Source organism: Diadema setosum, chromosome 9, assembly GCF_964275005.1.
Source record: "Diadema setosum chromosome 9, eeDiaSeto1, whole genome shotgun sequence".
Lineage (NCBI taxonomy): Eukaryota > Metazoa > Echinodermata > Echinoidea > Diadematoida > Diadematidae > Diadema > Diadema setosum.
The window spans coordinates 12968457-12985599 of record NC_092693.1 but is presented as its reverse complement, the minus strand read 5'-3'; the positions used below and the strand labels follow the sequence as shown (position 1 = coordinate 12985599).

Genomic DNA, 17143 nt, shown 5'->3' with positions numbered 1-17143 from the left:
AGACAAACCAGATGCAGCGAGCCCCAGCACTGGCCCGGACCCCACAGACCACCATGACCCAGCAGATTGGACCCCCCCCCCCCCCCCCAAACATAAGAGATGATGATGCATGTGTCAAACCCAAAACATTATTAAAGATAACAGAAGATGAAGAGTTTGACACTGACAATCATAATGCAGAGCAGGGGGCAATACCTTATGATGAGATTTTAGATATAAGTAAAAAAGATGCGACTGAGGTCATGGTCAAGGATAGAGTTGTAGTAGCGGAGGCAAAAGAGGTGAAGGTCGAGACTGCAAAACAAGTTCGCGAAGAAGAGAAAAAGAAGATAGCAGCAAAGATAAGGTTGCAGCTAAGGTCGCAAATGATTCTAATCCTACGCTCTGTCCTGTCGGACGGCTGCTCACAACAAAACCATTCCCTCCGCTGACGACTTAATGGAGCGACCGCTAGAGGACCCCCGAAAATAGGTGTGTGGAAATATTTGATGCATGGCATGGTGCACGTAATGTACACCCACTGGATTTTTTTCTTTTTTAAGAGACGACATCTGCTCGCGGAGATGCAGCCACTGTGCCATGGAGTTGACAATTCACCGTTTGACTGATCGGCCTCTGAGCTCTTTCTTCCACCAGAAATCGAATTCATCATGGCTGGATTGGTATTTAAGGCAACACATCCTCCGGGGAAAGGTAAAACAGGCCTAATATATTCTGCCTCAATCACTTTTCAAGGGTATTGCATGAAAGAAAAAGTAACAAAAAAATCAGTAGAGAGAAAAATATGCACCAACTGTTCCGATAACTGTATTGATTTTGGCCCATTTACACTCAAACAGAATATGGCATGTAAAATCAATATGCTCCTTGGCTTGTTAAATCTAAATTTTGATGTTAAAATCCCTTCAATCCCAGTCTCTGCCATGTACATATGTATGAATGCTGAAGAGGACCCATCGGCTGAACTAAATGTCAACATGAATCAGTCCCTACATTAAACACACTCTATACCTCCTACACCATATGCAGTAAGTCTCTTCCTTTTTGTTCTTTTTCACTTTTTAGGGGGGAACACAATAATGACCAAGCACAATCCGTGAGATTTTTGTTGAGTTTCCTTGGAAAAACAGTATATTTTGACATACAAGAAACAATGACAGGGTTGACAGAGTATGATTGCAGTAATACCGTGACACTAGATCTACCATATACATGTGTGTATAATGTCAGCTTTTTTCTCACTTACTGTGGCACATGTATGCATTAGCAGCAGTTTAATGCCTAGCCTGCTGGGACAAAAATTGGAATTGATTTTCCAATTTGAACCGTCCATCGTGGCCAGGAATGTCTCTGGACCAACCACTTACAATCTGTTACCAATCTCGCAACAATGCAGGGGTAGAAAATGACCTCGGTGAAAAGGAAAAGGCCCCCTCCGGATGCCCACAGTACATGGCATACACACACAATCACACACACGCTGACATGGGTAATTAATTGGGAACCGTTGGGTTTTTGCAAAGGCGTCAGTGGCACGCAGTGCCGCTGGCGCACAACCATGTACACGGATCATCGTGGTGTTTGCCCAGCTGTGAGCATGTTGTGGGAACACATTCATGTTAGCATGTAGATCATCCCCTAAATGGATGCAGTCGGGAGCTTTATACTCTTTAATATACTCACCCCATACAGCTTGACTCACATATTGGTGTTTGTTGTGTTTGCTTGCTTTCATTTTCTCTTCCTTTTTAGGACTATCCTTCATTTACATAGAATACTGATCATGCCAGGCCTGTTATCTACCCTTTGCTTCATCAAAAGACATGTACATGCATTTCCTGGCTGAGGGATGTTAAATCAAAACTAGTCCACACCGTCACAAAGTAGGATATGTTTGCACTGATACAGCATGTGTTGTATTCACTGAAATGAGCAGTTACTGATGATGCTAGCATATCGGTTACACTACAATGTCATGTCAACAACCGCATCCCCCTTTTTGAACGTCACATGATTATATTACTACATCAACATACAATGGACAATGCGCTACCATGGCAACCGACTCTATGGAAATCACGCTCCGCACGATCAGGCTCATCATGCATGCATAGACATTGCTAATGCGGCTGCGTACAATGTAGGTCGGTTCCAAACAGACCTTCACTCGGTCCATTCTGCCGCAATGAGTCAATGATTACCCGCACGGAATGAACGTAGAACGCACATTAATACAAGTGATCACATCCCCTTTTGCAACCAGAACCACTATTTCTCATTGCCTAAAGCATACGAAAGAGAATATATTAAAGGGGCAATTTCACATCGAGAGCATTGTCTTATTAAAATTTTATTTTCCCCATTAAGCAACAAGGAAAAAGTACTTGATCGAAAACAATGATTATGATGTTGCAATCTAATGTATAGACAACAAAAGTCAGCTTTTAAACACATTTGTGTAAAATCAAACAAGAGAGTTGAGATGGGATGGTATGATCACCTCATCTTATTTGCATATGTGGTTCCATTCAATATCGCTGCTCAGTGAAAACGTGAATCGGTAAAATTTCATACGTTTCTCATTATGTCTCTGATTTCGAGGACATGCCTGTCAATTTCTCGTTTGATTTCACTCATTACAGGCGACTTGAACATGAAGTGGCAAATGAAATTTATCCCATCTAGTCTCCTGAATCGCATTTTTGTGGTTTGATGCCAGCTTCATCTCTTAGCATTTATTATTGGTAATATACGTCTGTAGGTCTGAATACAACTTCCTTTTAATTTGATCTCCAGTTTAGTCATTAACCATTTTTTTTTTCATTTCAGTTGCAGTATTTTCAAATACATTTAAATTGTTAAATTGGCAAAATTAGACGAAAAAAAAAATAAAGATTACTGTCCAAATTTTTATCTCATACTGCCAACTGTTGTTTTCTTTCTGAACTGCTCAAGTTTAAACCAGTTCCATCTAGTCTTCTCCAGTATTCAATACGCAGTAAAATTCTGAGTGGCCAATTTGGTGAGGACAATATGATAGTTTCTGCAGTTAAATTACCTAAAGGCCTAATGGGTAAAAGAGTGATCAATATATAGGCTCACAATGCTATTAAAAAAAGTAGACACTATACTTCCAGCTCCTTGCAGAGATCAAGGGCCTTGGGATGTGGATTTTTTTCCAATTTTGCCAGACATTTTGTTTACTCAGTAAACTATATGAAGGGGAAAAAAAAAGTGAGGAAAGGAATTGTTCCTAAAGACACCAAAGATAACATTTGTGATGTCACAGACTTTCATTAATCAGATTCACTGCTACCAAGTTGCCACAGTAATAGGCTGTTATAAATCAAAAATGTACTGAACAAACAGGATAGAATGTGATACATAATGATGACATCTGCAGTATGGCCTATACATCCCACACTGTCTCATCAGGCCAGTGCTTTAATAGTACAATGTAACATGTAGTATTTGAAATGCAAGGTCTTGTACACAGTTTGTGAGTTTTCTTCCAATATAATTTCTCATTTATAGTCCCCTGCATTTTTTGAGATAAAGAATCATCCAATGTAAATTTAATCATTCACACAAAATTTGAGAACATTTTTGCCTGGCTATATTTCTGTGCCATAAATTCTGTATGTTAACACTTTCTTCCAAGAACACATTATTGCTCAGGTGCCAAGACTTAAAAGGATCTCACTTCAGGCAAAGCTTTGGTCTGTCATCCACAAACAAACTCCTGCATTTGAGCAGTCTCAACTCTGCATGCACCACACTGTACTTATTGCACCAATAAAGAATGTATTACGTTCATCTTTTTTCTTACTCCAACTGGACAGATGTATATTTTTTTTTAGATTTAAAACAAACAAACAAACACACAAACAAATCAATGTTATTTACCACAGATCCATACATGTTAAGCCATGACAATGTAAATTCCCAGTGTATGGTACAATCATTTGTGCAAGAAAGCAGTACTCGGAAAATATTGTGGATGTAGTAATTCATGGTATTCTCCAATTACACATTTTACTCATATATCCATGGCACGCATTACAAGCATATGTCCATGTGATGGTGGACAGTACCCCTTGCACTGAAGTTTAGATTTAAGTTCACGGACAGACAAAGCATCTGGACTGATGAGTCTAGCTCAAGCCTGTTCAAGCTTACAAAGAGCCTGGACTGAGGAGGCTACTACCAGCATTGGATATTGAGCTGAATGCACTGCTGAACTATTATCATGGCAGGTCCCCAGACCATGTCTGGTGATGTAACGTACAGGAAAAAGGGAAATCAGCGATATCTTAAGCACCTACAGATGTAGCAAGAAACAAGGTGCCACTAAGGTTGAATACCCCTTAAAGGAATTCCAGATGCACTTAAACTACTTTTTCAATAGTGTACCATACAGCGTGATCATTGTCTATACATTGAGATTCTGGCAAACATGGTGAGATATTAGAACTCTTTACCAAAATCGAAAGATTTTCTTCTAAGTACGTTATTCTTATGATGGCATTGTACGCCTACGACAAAAAAGAAAAAGAAGGAAATCCTTCATATTGGGAATAACAAACACACATGTGCAGAGTTAATAATGTACTTAACTAACAAGCAATTTAAGGATGGATGCAACATTGCGGAGGAACACCTTCACTGTCCTCAGTTCTCTCGTTGTTATTTGGACGCACACCGATTCACAGGGGTGTCCCACACATTGCTTCTGATGTCGGCAAACTCCACTCTCATAATCCGTCTCCCTGCTCCTGCTGCTAATAGCTCTATTATGATTGGTAGCTTCCAACAGATGCTGCTTTCACACACACACACACACACACATGTTGGATTTCCCCACAAATGGCATAAAGAGTGCTGACCATCACCATGGCAACGCAAGAAATTATTCCTCTGAATGATTACGATGGACGCTTGACACATGGCGTTTCATTTTAATGACACACATAATTATATTCTCACTTGGTGCACAACATAAAAACTGCAGTAAGACACTAAGCTAAAAAATTGCTGCTCCCATTCTTTACCATATTGAAGACAAAAAGTAAAAATGAACACACACAGTATTGTGTCACCAAATGTCGCTGCCTTCCATACATTATGGTGCTTGCTTGCTCTGATTTGGGCTTCCTCTCATCAAAGAAAAAGAAAAGAAGAAAACATTGCACTACAGCTCCGCAGTAAGATTCACTCATTATCTCACGCAAGTTCTCCTCATCATCAGGCGACTGCGACAATGCACGTGGTCCGGGTATCGACAGAAGTTTTGCCAATTGGCGAGCACGGAAGGGGGAAAACTCTTTGCTAAACGCTCCACTCGCTCCAAAAACTGTGGCTCTATCGATCCTGCCAAATACATACATCAACGCTGGGCAGGGTTTGGATGTGCACGCACTTACAAAGCACTGCCACAAAGAACTTGGGTCACCTGATCCGTACTGCATGTGTCACCTGATCCTTGCTGCACGTGTCACATGATTATTAGTAAGAAGGCAGGCACGCCCCTCTTCCACAGGAGAACGGGTGCCAGTATCTCCCCCACTGACAGTGAAATATTCCAAAGAAAGAGCATTCCTCTGAGGAGACTCCGACTGGGCTACTCCTACTCGGTGCTATTAAAGACGTCTTGGAAGATAGCTTGAGATACTTCAGAAAAGGCCTCTGTTGAAATGATGAGTTGATGATGATAATCTGCATGAAAAGGGGAAAAAAATAAAGGAAGAATTCAAATGTTTTGTATCCATGAATTTATCAATCATGCTGGTTGCCACAATTAAAATGCTACAGTAAAAGTATACTGTAAAACATGATATATTCATGGCACAAAATTTTCACGAATTGGAGCCGACAGCCTTTTTCGTGGCAAGAAATTTTTGCGAATAGCCACTTGTGTTCAATGCATATAGTGTAGATAAGAAATTTCGCGTGCATTTTAATTTCACGAATCTTGGCGCTCGCGAAATTCGCGAAATTAAAATGCACGCGAACATTCCTCGTTTTACAGTAAGTATTTACATGCTTGTCACATTTTTAAGCCAATCTAGTAAAACAAAATTTGCCTTTTTAAAAATGCTGCTGACTGTTGACACTCTATACTTACATGTATGTACACTGAGCAAAACCTGAACAGATCAACAAATTCAGAATAAGAGTCTTAATTGATCCATACATGTAAATGGACATTTGGTTTCCATGGGTCATACACAGTACAACTGTACAATTATAATAATGATGATAATAATAATAATAATAATAACAACAACAATGATTTGGTTTCTGTACAGCACGTTTCAGACATCAAGACTTCTTCATAAAATCTGATTGTGAAAGAAGAGTAAAAGTTTGCTGACCAGTTTGCTTTGACATATGACAAGGACCACAAAGCAGCCTTTTAAGTAGTGCCCTTGAAGAGTGCCTGTAAAAGGAAATGGACCTCGTCAGTCGACAGGCTTACCTTACTGCACTAGATGCCAGTCACACACACTCCTTTTCCTGCTAGTCATTCGGGTGTTCGGGGCACGACCGATTCCTCTCAAACCAACTGTCAATACAGCTGCAAGAAAAGGAAGAAATAAACATATATACAAGTGTTGGCGGCAGGAATATCGAACTATTACCCAATTAAAATGTAACAGCCCAAAACTTGCAAGCCAATTGAAGAAGCCATTTCATCATGGACAGCTGATATCGTCATTTCCATGTTTGATGGAAATGTTGAAACACAAGAAATTTTCACTTGCATGACACTTTCATCAATTTTGTGAGGAGCTTTCAAGAAAGTAAAGAGGTTTTGTCTGTACACTATGCATGAGTGCCAGTTAAAATTCACGAAAGTTTAATGCCATAAAAAAGGCTATTGGCTCCAATTCAAGAAAGTTTCCGCAGTGAATGTTTCTGATTTTACAAGTATACACTTAGGAGATGAAAACAAAAATGTTGTGGTCTCACCACAGGGTGATGCAAATCAATGAAACTGAAAGTAGTAGAGCAGGATCATAGATGTACTGTACCATCCATATGACATTGTAAACTACAAGAAAAGTACTTCCTCATCCAAGAGAGCAAAGTGTCCTTCCACCTGCACACTTTCTTTCACTAAATTCAGTTCTGTTTTCTGTTTCTATGAAGCCAGAAGTGAACCACATCTTTGGCATCAAATTTATCAAAGTTGTAGTTAACTTTACAGGAAGCATACTGTAAAAATGGAAATTTTCGCAGTGTTGAAATTTTCGCGCATTTCGCGCAACGAGAAGCTAGCGTGAAAATAAAAGCACGCAAATATTTTTGCATGCCATATGTTCCAGTACTTGTTGTCTCGATTCCGCAGAATTAAAAACACGCGAAAGTTTTCTGATACGGCCAAGCATGAAAAATTAGTCGCGCGAAAATATCCACTTTTACAGTGCCTTTAAAAGGGAAAGGTTTGTAGCTACTGCATCATCATCCAAAAACATCTTTTCTATATCTTTTTTGGCACCACCCAATGGGGGAGGGTTTTTATGTAATGACATCACATCCACATCTAATTTGCGTATGTGTAGTTGTGAGCAATATCACTGTTACAAATGTTCGCATATATGTGAAAACTTCAAAATGTCAACAAGCTACGTTTTCTACTATACACAAAAATATGAATGAAACATCTACTTTGTCCTTTCATGGAATCTACATGTACTGGAAGCATGGAGTAGGGGTAGCTTCATCTTCAGAACACAGCTTTGGACAATGGTACACATCCACTGACAAGCCAGTTCACAGTTCCAATTGTGCATGAGCAGAAAAAGGTAATTTGCATAATCAGGCATGTTGACTTTTATTTTTGAATTCACTGCGATAAGCATTCATGATGTAATGATTATACATGTGATCCTTATAAATGGTGCTTGCTTGCACATTCACCTGACTGCAAACTAAGCCTGGTATAATGTAGCAATTATCAAGAGAGAGAGGAAAAAAAAAAGTTGTCAATGCATCCAGTACCGGTACAAGATATGGAAATGGATGCCTGCAAAGTGTTAATTGACGGACCATTGGTCTATACACAGGTTCATTCTTTGTTTGAACATCCTTTGTTTGAACATCCTATATTCCATAAATTGTTCCATCACGCAAATTTATGTGTTATGCTGCTTTGAAAACAAGTGAAGCGCCTAACCAGGGAGGTGGCCCACCTCCCTGACCTAACCAACATGCATCATAATGGAAATCATAAGAAGTGTGCACATTGATAGTTATGAAAACAAGAGTAAATGCTGCACACAAATTATATGATCAACTAAATGACCTGTCAATGTACTGAATCACATACAATGTACCCCTGTATCAGAGATCAGTCCTGTTCATGTTTTCAGTCACATGTGAGAGGTGAAATTGTGATTTCTCATCATTTACAGGGAATATGATCCACTTTACAAAAATCGATGTGGAAATACATGCCAGAGTATCTTTGATTGTTCCCCCTCCATTTTCATTTTGGGGTAACTACAATTGTAAAGCAAACTTGTCTCTGTCTAGTAAGTAGATGTGTACTTCATAAAGATAGTGGCTCATATGAATCACATCAAACCTTCCCCTCTAATCTAAACTGAATTCAACAGGGTAGCGGTCTTGTACCCCTTGATGGGTGAGCATTACCTTTTGTGATAAATGCAAAGGCATGGTAGTCTTGCAATGGTATCTCCCTGCAGCATATCTTCTAGGCATATTACGCACTCCCCTGAGTCCATGGTCAGTACGTCTTCTGCAGAGGGTAATGAAAAAAAGAGAGGAAAGGACAATCATGTTGTTACCATGGCAATGATCATAATTACTCTCACTAATCCAAGCCCCAGAAACCAGATGTCTCTTGTTTGGTGTGTATATACCTCTCTAGTAGAGTTTTAAATATTCATTGGTAGTATTTCATGAGGTAGAGTACAACATTCTCGTCATTTCAGGGAGGCGATTCGGCTCAGTCAGTAATGCATCTGCCTCCCGATTCAAATGGCATGGGTGCCATTCCCCGAGTTCTAGCTGAGCAATAACGTAATTATACCATCACCTCTAGTAAGAGGCAAAATACTCTGCCCCTGTGACAGGACATAAAATGGGGGTCCTGTGTGTGAGAGAGTCACAATTCATGCAGATTTGTAAAGACCCCATTTCATTTATTCATTGCAAAGAGCAGGGTGTACATAAACTGGTGAAGTGGTCTGCCTCAAATCCAACTGGACCCCATGGAAGACCAGCTAGTGCAGTTGAATATTGGATATCCAATCATCTTCTCTGATGGAAAATGAAACAAACAAACAAACTTTGTTGTGTTCCTGTATGATTGGAAATTATCATAAGCCTATATTAGACTGCTAAATCTATATCAAATTTTCAAACTGGCGACACTACAGCCAGGTACAGAGAAAACCCACTGAATTATTTGCTTTTCTCAGAAATTGCAATTAATGAATTCTTGGACAAACTGACTGATGGACAGACAATCAAAAAAACATATTATGCTGTTCTGGCATCCTTCACAGTGGAGTATTGAAACATTTCACACAAAGAGTAAATACCTCCATGCACATGGAGGACTGGAGTAAAACCACACAAAGACAGAACTGTGTAGGTTTACATAAAATCATTTTCATTAAATGATGACATAAATGGTATCCCGGGGTACCAAATAAAAATCAGCCATTTTGTTGAATTATTATTATTTTTTTTTTTTAAGGTTGTACCCTGGGTTGCTAAAAAGTGGAAATTATTTTGGTGCTGGAGATAGTGCATGCTTATACCCACTACACTGCACTGCAAGGAAGCACATGCTATTGCTAGCACAGCGTACCATGCATGCATATGTAGTATGCATGTACAATGTAACATGCAGTGGCATGGGAATGACTATGTACACGCACATACAGTGCATGCATTTCTCTGAGGCTGTCCTCTGAGTGGATGTGAGGTGGCGCTACACAACGTGGTACCTCGGAGTAACGCGTGATGCATCAAATAGTGATATCAGACACAGTCCCATAAGTACACAAATCATATACAATGCATCAAATAGTGATATCAAACACAGTCCCATAGGCACACAAATCATACACAATGCATCAATGTTGTACAGCCTCATACACCTCACATTTACTCTCACCCAAATATTCACTGAAATCAAAATTTTCAAAGAAATTCACTACAAAAATATACAATTTGTATTCTTTGTATCAAATCATAATGGGAATCAAAGGACTGATGAATTGATGCTGAAATTATAACTTTGTACAAGGGGTCATGTAGTTAATGAATTACTGACTTCCCCAGCCCCCCACAAAATAATAATAATAATAATCTTATGACATTTTCATGACTCAAATCAATATGAGTTGTGGTCACAAGGTACACATGCATGACAACACATTCTTGTGCATGTACATGCAAACATGATTTGCACAAATTCGAAATTATATCATCATTTTGCAAAAGTGAAAATGAACCTGCACCAAAATTCCAAAACTTTGACACTGTTTTGTTTCATTGAAACTCAAACTGTTCCATTTAATCCTCTTCACTCTTCAAACCAAAGTCAACTTGAACATTGAGTAGCATTTCCCTTTAATTTCGAGAGTTATTCCTCCCTTTATCTTGAACCCTCCGAGACGGATGGGGCACAACAGAACCTGAACCCCGCCAATCAGAAGTTTGCTTCTGCGTAACACAGCGTTTCCCTTTGACTTTTGTTCCTTGCACTGCTGCCATTAATCTCTTCATGGGGCATTAAAGCCACAAATGGGGCAGTAGCAAAAAAAAAAAAAAAAAAAAAAAAAAGCCTTTAATCGCAAGTTGACCTTCCATGACAACAGCCTGGTCATTGTGCATATTGATACTAAAGTGTAGGATCTGTTTTGCCCAGGGCATTAGAATAGACCCTGGACTACCACACATTTGTATTTACTAAATGGCATTTGTTGTATTCTGCCCCATCTTAGTTTTGATATTAGTAGAAACCATAAATCAGAACAAACCTCTCCAGATGAGTATAAAGAGGGAGTTTTGACAGTGCATGTCATGAGAGGACAGTATTATCATTCACTAAACTTACTGCAATTAATAGAGTTTTGACAATAAGGACAACTGCAGCTACATACAGTAGGTAATCACACAAAGCAAAAAACATGCAAACCTTAACAATTCAGGACCTCTTTAATCAGTCATTACTGTTCCTATGTACAGTGTATGAATGTTACTATTTCAATTATTACAATAAAATATCTTTTATATTATCACTGGGGTCACAGAGATAGTGACCATCAAATCACATGAAATCTGAGTTGAACAGTGCAGTTACTTCAGTTCAGGGCCCCAAGTGACTGGGCACTACAGCCCCTGTTTAAGTCAGCCAACCTCAGTTTTTGATGACAGTTACACATGTTAATTTTTGAGAAGATGAAAAAAAAAATGAACTGAAAGCAAACCCCCATTAGGACCATTTACACAATATAATTATTACCTCCACTATTGAAGGGAGGTTATGTTTTCATTGGTGTTGGTTTGTTTGTTCGTCCATGTGCAAAATAACTCAAAAAGTTGTGCTCAGATTTGGATGAAACTTACACGGAAGGTTAAAAATGACACAAGTAAGAGATTATCAAATTTTGGTAGTCATCCGCAATTCTTTATGGATTTTTTTTTTAATGAAGGATTTTCTATTTTGGCAGGTACGGTCAATAAACTTGGGAGTTCAAGCTGCGCGTATTTGAGGTTTGCATGCGCGCACTAAAGTGTGCACTCTAATTTCTACAAGGGCTAGGGCGAGGCGCCGCGCAGCTGAAAGTTGATGATGTAACAAAAGGCTTCTACATTGGGAGAGAGGTCTATTTTCAGCATGCATATGAGTGGATATCTCTATGGAAGAGCAAGATCAGAGGCCTAGTGGTGGAAATAACCTGCTCGGCGGAGGTCTGTGCTCTCAGAATGTTTCTCTAGTTGGTTTTAGGATCACAATGCCAAATCGATTTTACAGCCGCCATTCACATATCACCAAGAAAACAAAAATAAAACAAAAACAAAACACAAAGTTAACTTGACCTCATGATACTCCCCTCAGTGCAGTCTACATACCCATTAGTGTAGACAATACTGTCTTTGAGATTCTTTATCATTTGGCTCAAGAAGCCTACCAAAAGGATTGCAAATGATATGAATATCTTCTGTCAATTTCTTTCTGGTTGCTAGGTTGCACAGGTCTCACACAAAGGCTAAAGCTAGTGAAAACTTTTATAAGTATTGTCCTTTTTATATTAAAAAAAATACAGATAACAAGCTTGAAATATGACAGAATACTTTCATAGTAGGCATACCACCTACTTCAGAAATATATGAAAATATGAATGTTTTTTGGTTTGTTTGTCGTTGTTTTTTTATGCTATCCTTTTTGCTGGTTTGTTTGCCATCTTAACAATAGACTGTGTTTATCATATATAAGCAAGAAAGGAGGATCAAGTACCATGAATATCTCTTTCTTAAAGGGAAGGTAAACCCAAAGAGCAATGTGGATTGAGTGAAAGCAGCAACATTAGCAGAACACATCAGTGAAAGTTTGAGGAAAATCGGACTATCGATGCAAAAGTTATGAATTTTTAAAGTTTTGGTGTTGGAACCGCTGGACGAGGAGACTACTAGAGGATATGACGTATGAGTGGACAACAATACAAAGAAAATATAAAGGAAATTCAACAAAAATTCACTTTTCTAGAATTATGAAAGAGTAATGGACCAACCACTTTCAGAAAGCAGGGGGAATAATTGCTACCCTTAACATACGTCAATATGAAGTTGATGGAATTTGTAATTTTCATGAAAAATGGATTTTTGTAGTATTTTCTTTGTATTTTCTTGGTATTGTTGTCCACTCATACGTCATAACCTCTGGTAGTCTCCTCATCCAGCGGTTCCAACATCAAAACTTTAAAAATTCATAACTTTTGCATCGATTGCCCGATTTTCTTCAAACTTTCACTGATGTGTTCTACTAATGTTGCTGCTTTCACTCAATGCACATTGCTCTTGGGGTTTATCTTCCCTTTAACCTTATCAGAGTAGCTCCTTAAGCCCTCACCATACTGACAAATGTCAGCCACTATCAAGGGCTTATGTAGCTTTCATGGGGGTATCAAGCACATCATGATTATGGCTTATTTGGGAATCAATATTCAGTTCAATATTTACTTGCTTGTGGAAACCATCGCATGTAATTAAAAAAAAAAATGCTATTGATGATGATAATGTATTCATATGCTGAAAATAAAGAGAGCACAAAATAAACCTACAGCATGTGTGCTTGCCGCACCAGTGTAAGATTAGAAGTACGTAATGCCATGATAGACCGGGGGCCCAGAAGATTTATTCAGCTGAAAAGGGTCACACTTTTTGATGGTCTCATCATGTAAGGATGTGGCCAAGGGTCAACAAAATGAATTGCTGGCAAGTCACATCCTGTACCGTAAGCCTAGGGACCACAAAAAGGGACCCCGAAAAATGGATTTATTCAGCCGAAGGGGGTCACGGACAAAAGTTGGCGGATATTGTTCCTTTGGGTGTACTTATCATGAAAACAGCAATGCCAGCTATTTTATCCTGTACGGGGCCCCAGACAGTAGCCCCAAAGGGCCCCACAAATATGGTGTTATTCAGCTGAAAAGGGTCACGGCTAATTTCTTTTGCAATGGAAGTAGTTCCCATCAGAGATATCCAAAACACCAATGCCAGCTATTCTATCCTGTACGGGGCCCTAGACAGTAGCCCCAAAGGGCCCCACCCCCCATAGGCCTACGTACAAACACACACAAACATTGATTTTATTCAGTTAAAAAGAGTCACGGCTAATTTCTTTTGCAATGGAAGGAGTACCAATCAGAGATATCCAAAACACCAAAGCCAGCTATTTTATCTTGCACGGGGCCCCAGACAGTAGCCCCAAAGTGCCCCACCCCCTATAAGCCCTACGTACAAACACACACACACATTGACTTTATTCAGCTGATAAGAGTAACGGCTAATTTCATTTGCAATGGAAGTACCCATCAGAGACATACAAAACACCAAAGCCAGTTATTTTGTCCTGTACGGGGCCCCAGACAGTAGCCCCAAAGTGCCCCCCCCCCCCCCAACACACATACTCACACAATAGTTTCATTCAGCTGAAAAAGGGTCACGGCTAATTTCTTTTGCAATGGAATTAGTACCCATCAGAGAAATCCAAAATACCAAAGCCAGTTATTTTATCCTGCATGGGGCCCCAGACAGTAGCCCCAAACAGTAGCCCCAAATTGCCCCCTTTATACCCCCTCCCCCTCCCCCCCCCCCCCCCCCACACACACACACATTGATTTTATTCAGCTGAAAAGGGTCATGGCTACTTTCTTTTGCAATCGGAAGTAGTACTCATCAGAGATATCCAAAGCACTAAAGCCAGTTATTTAATCCTGTACGGGGCCCCAGACAGTAGCCCCAAAGTGCCCCCCCCCACACACACACACACACACACACGCACACACACACACACACATATATATATATATATATATATATATATATATATATATATATATATATATATATATATATTGGTTTCATTCAGCCGAAAAGGGTCACGGCTAATTTCTTTTGCAATGGAAGTAGTATCTATCGGATATCAAAATACCAAAGTCAGATATTTTATCCAGCACGGGGTCCCGTACAGTAGCTCCAAAGTGTTTTGCTTTATTCTCTTTATTGTTTGCATCTCTTCTTCTTCTTAAAATTATGTGCTCCTTCGTCTTCATTTTCGCGACAACGACAACGCCTCCTCCTCATCATCATCAGTTTTGCTGTTCTGGCAAACATTTTCCAGAGTATCGGCTACGTTCGATTTTAGAGCGGCGAGAGCGGAAGACGTGCATAATTGAGTCTGGGAAAGCGTAGGAACAGCGTAGTTAAAGCGGCCAACAGCGTTATCGAAGCAGGAATGAAGCGTCATAGGAACAGGCCTTGAGTTTATACGAGAGTAGAGAACTTAGTGAGAGCGTCGTTAAAGCGGGAAGGTCGTGCTTTGATCAAGAAAGCCGCGCAGCAGCGGGACCATGTCGTCGGTGTCTAGTTTAGACTATATTTCCCGTTCTTGTGCCGCTGTTACTACGGTCAGAAAAACCTGATATTGTTACGCTCATCCCGCGGTAATTACACTGTCACTGCTCTCTCCCCGTTTGAGCTACGATTCAAAATAGGTCAATCTTGATGGGGAGATGAGGAAGAAATTTTGAACCAGTTCAAAATTTCTTCCCGATCTGTAAAATTGCCAGATCCAACCCCATCACCCAAACGCTGTTGCTACGATGCTCCCGGTCCCCGTACACTTTTGCCGCTCTATCCCGATCTGACAGATTGAATAAATCGGGATGCAGATCTTGATAGTGGAATTTTATTGTGGGGACACTTTAGGAACACTCCGTGGGGCCCCGTACAGCTATCTGGTTTCGGTGTTTTTGATACCTCCTTGAGTACTACTTCCATTGCAAAAGAAATTATAGCAGTGATTCTTTTACACACACATTGACTTTATTCAGCTGATAAGAGTAACGGCTAATTTCATTTGCAATGGAAGTAGTACCCATCAGAGACATACAAAACACTAAAGCCAGTTATTTTGTCCTGTACGGGGCCCCAGACAGTAGCCCCAAAGTGCCCCCCCCCCCAACATACATACTCACACAATAGTTTCATTCAGCTGAAAAAGGGTCACGGCTAATTTCTTTTGCAATGGAATTAGTACCCATCAGAGAAATCCAAAATACCAAAGCCAGTTATTTTATCCTGCATGTGGCCCCAGACAGTAGCCCCAGACAGTAGCCCCAAATTGCCCCCTTACCCCCTCCCCCTCCCCCCCCCCCTACACACACACACATTGATTTTATTCAGCTGAAAAGGGTCACGGCTACTTTCTTTTGCAATCGGAAGTAGTACTCATCAGAGATATCCAAAGCACTAAAGCCAGTTATTTTATCCTGTACGGGGCCCCAGACAGTAGCCCCAAAGTGCCCCCTACACACACACACACACACACACACACACACACACACACACACACACATAGATTGGTTTCATTCAGCCGAAAAGGGTCACGGCTAATTTCTTTTGCAATGGAAGTAGTATCTATCGGATATCAAAATACCAAAGTCAGATATTTTATCCAGCACGGGGTCCCGTACAGTAGCTCCAAAGTGTTTTGCTTTATTCTCTTTATTGTTTGCATACATTTCTTCTTAAATATGCACTCCTTCGTCTTCATTTTCGCGACAACGACAACGCCTCCTCCTCATCATCATCAGTTTTGCTGTTCTGGCAAACATTTTCCAGAGTATCGGCCACGTTCGATTTTAGAGCGGCGAGAGCGGAAGACGTGCATAATTGAGTCTGGGAAAGCGTAGGAACAGCGTAGCTAAAGCGGCCAACAGCGTTATCGAAGCAGGAATGAAGCGTCATAGGAACAGGCCTTGAGTTTATACGAGAGTAGAGAACTTAGTGAGAGCATCGTTAAAGCGGGAAGGTCGTGCTTTGATCAAGAAAGCCGCGCAGCAGCGGGACCATGTCGTCGGTGTCTAGTTTAGACTATATTTCCCGTTCTTGTGCCGCTGTTACTACGGTCAGAAAAACCTGATATTGTTACGCTCATCCCGCGGTATTTACACTGTCACTGCTCTCTCCCCGTTTGAGCTACGATTCAAAATAGGTCAATCTTGATGGGGAGATGAGGAAGAAATTTTGAACCAGTTCAAAATTTCTTCCCGATCTGTAAAATTGCCAGATCCAACCCCATCACCCAAACGCTGCTGCTATGATGCTCCCGGTCCCCGTACACTTTTGCCGCTCTATCCCGATCTGACAGATTGAATAGATCGGGATGCAGATCTTGATAGTGGAATTACATGTGGGGACACTTTAGGAACACTCCGTGGGGCCCCGTACAGCTATATAACTGGTTTCGGTGTTTTTGATACCTCCTTGAGTACTACTTCCATTGCAAAAGAAATTATAGCAGTGATTCTTTCACTTAGAATAAAATATATACGGGAGCACTTTCCAGCTACTGGCTGGGGGCCCCTTAACTGGA

General features: G+C 40.3%; 1 protein-coding gene across 1 annotated transcript in view; it reads right to left on the bottom strand.

Annotated features, from left to right (window-relative positions):
• Window positions 1–1122: 1122 nt before the first annotated feature.
• The window catches only part of LOC140232912 (uncharacterized), a 55421-nt gene continuing 39400 nt past the window's right edge, over window positions 1123–17143 (bottom strand). The window contains exons 3-5 of the mRNA XM_072313024.1: window positions 8659–8764; window positions 6479–6577; window positions 1123–5715 (exon numbers count right to left, since the gene is read on the bottom strand). Of these exons, the coding sequence (XP_072169125.1) occupies window positions 6520–6577; window positions 8659–8764 (164 nt within the window). The 3' untranslated portion in view covers window positions 1123–5715; window positions 6479–6519. The remainder of the gene's footprint in view (window positions 5716–6478; window positions 6578–8658; window positions 8765–17143) is intronic.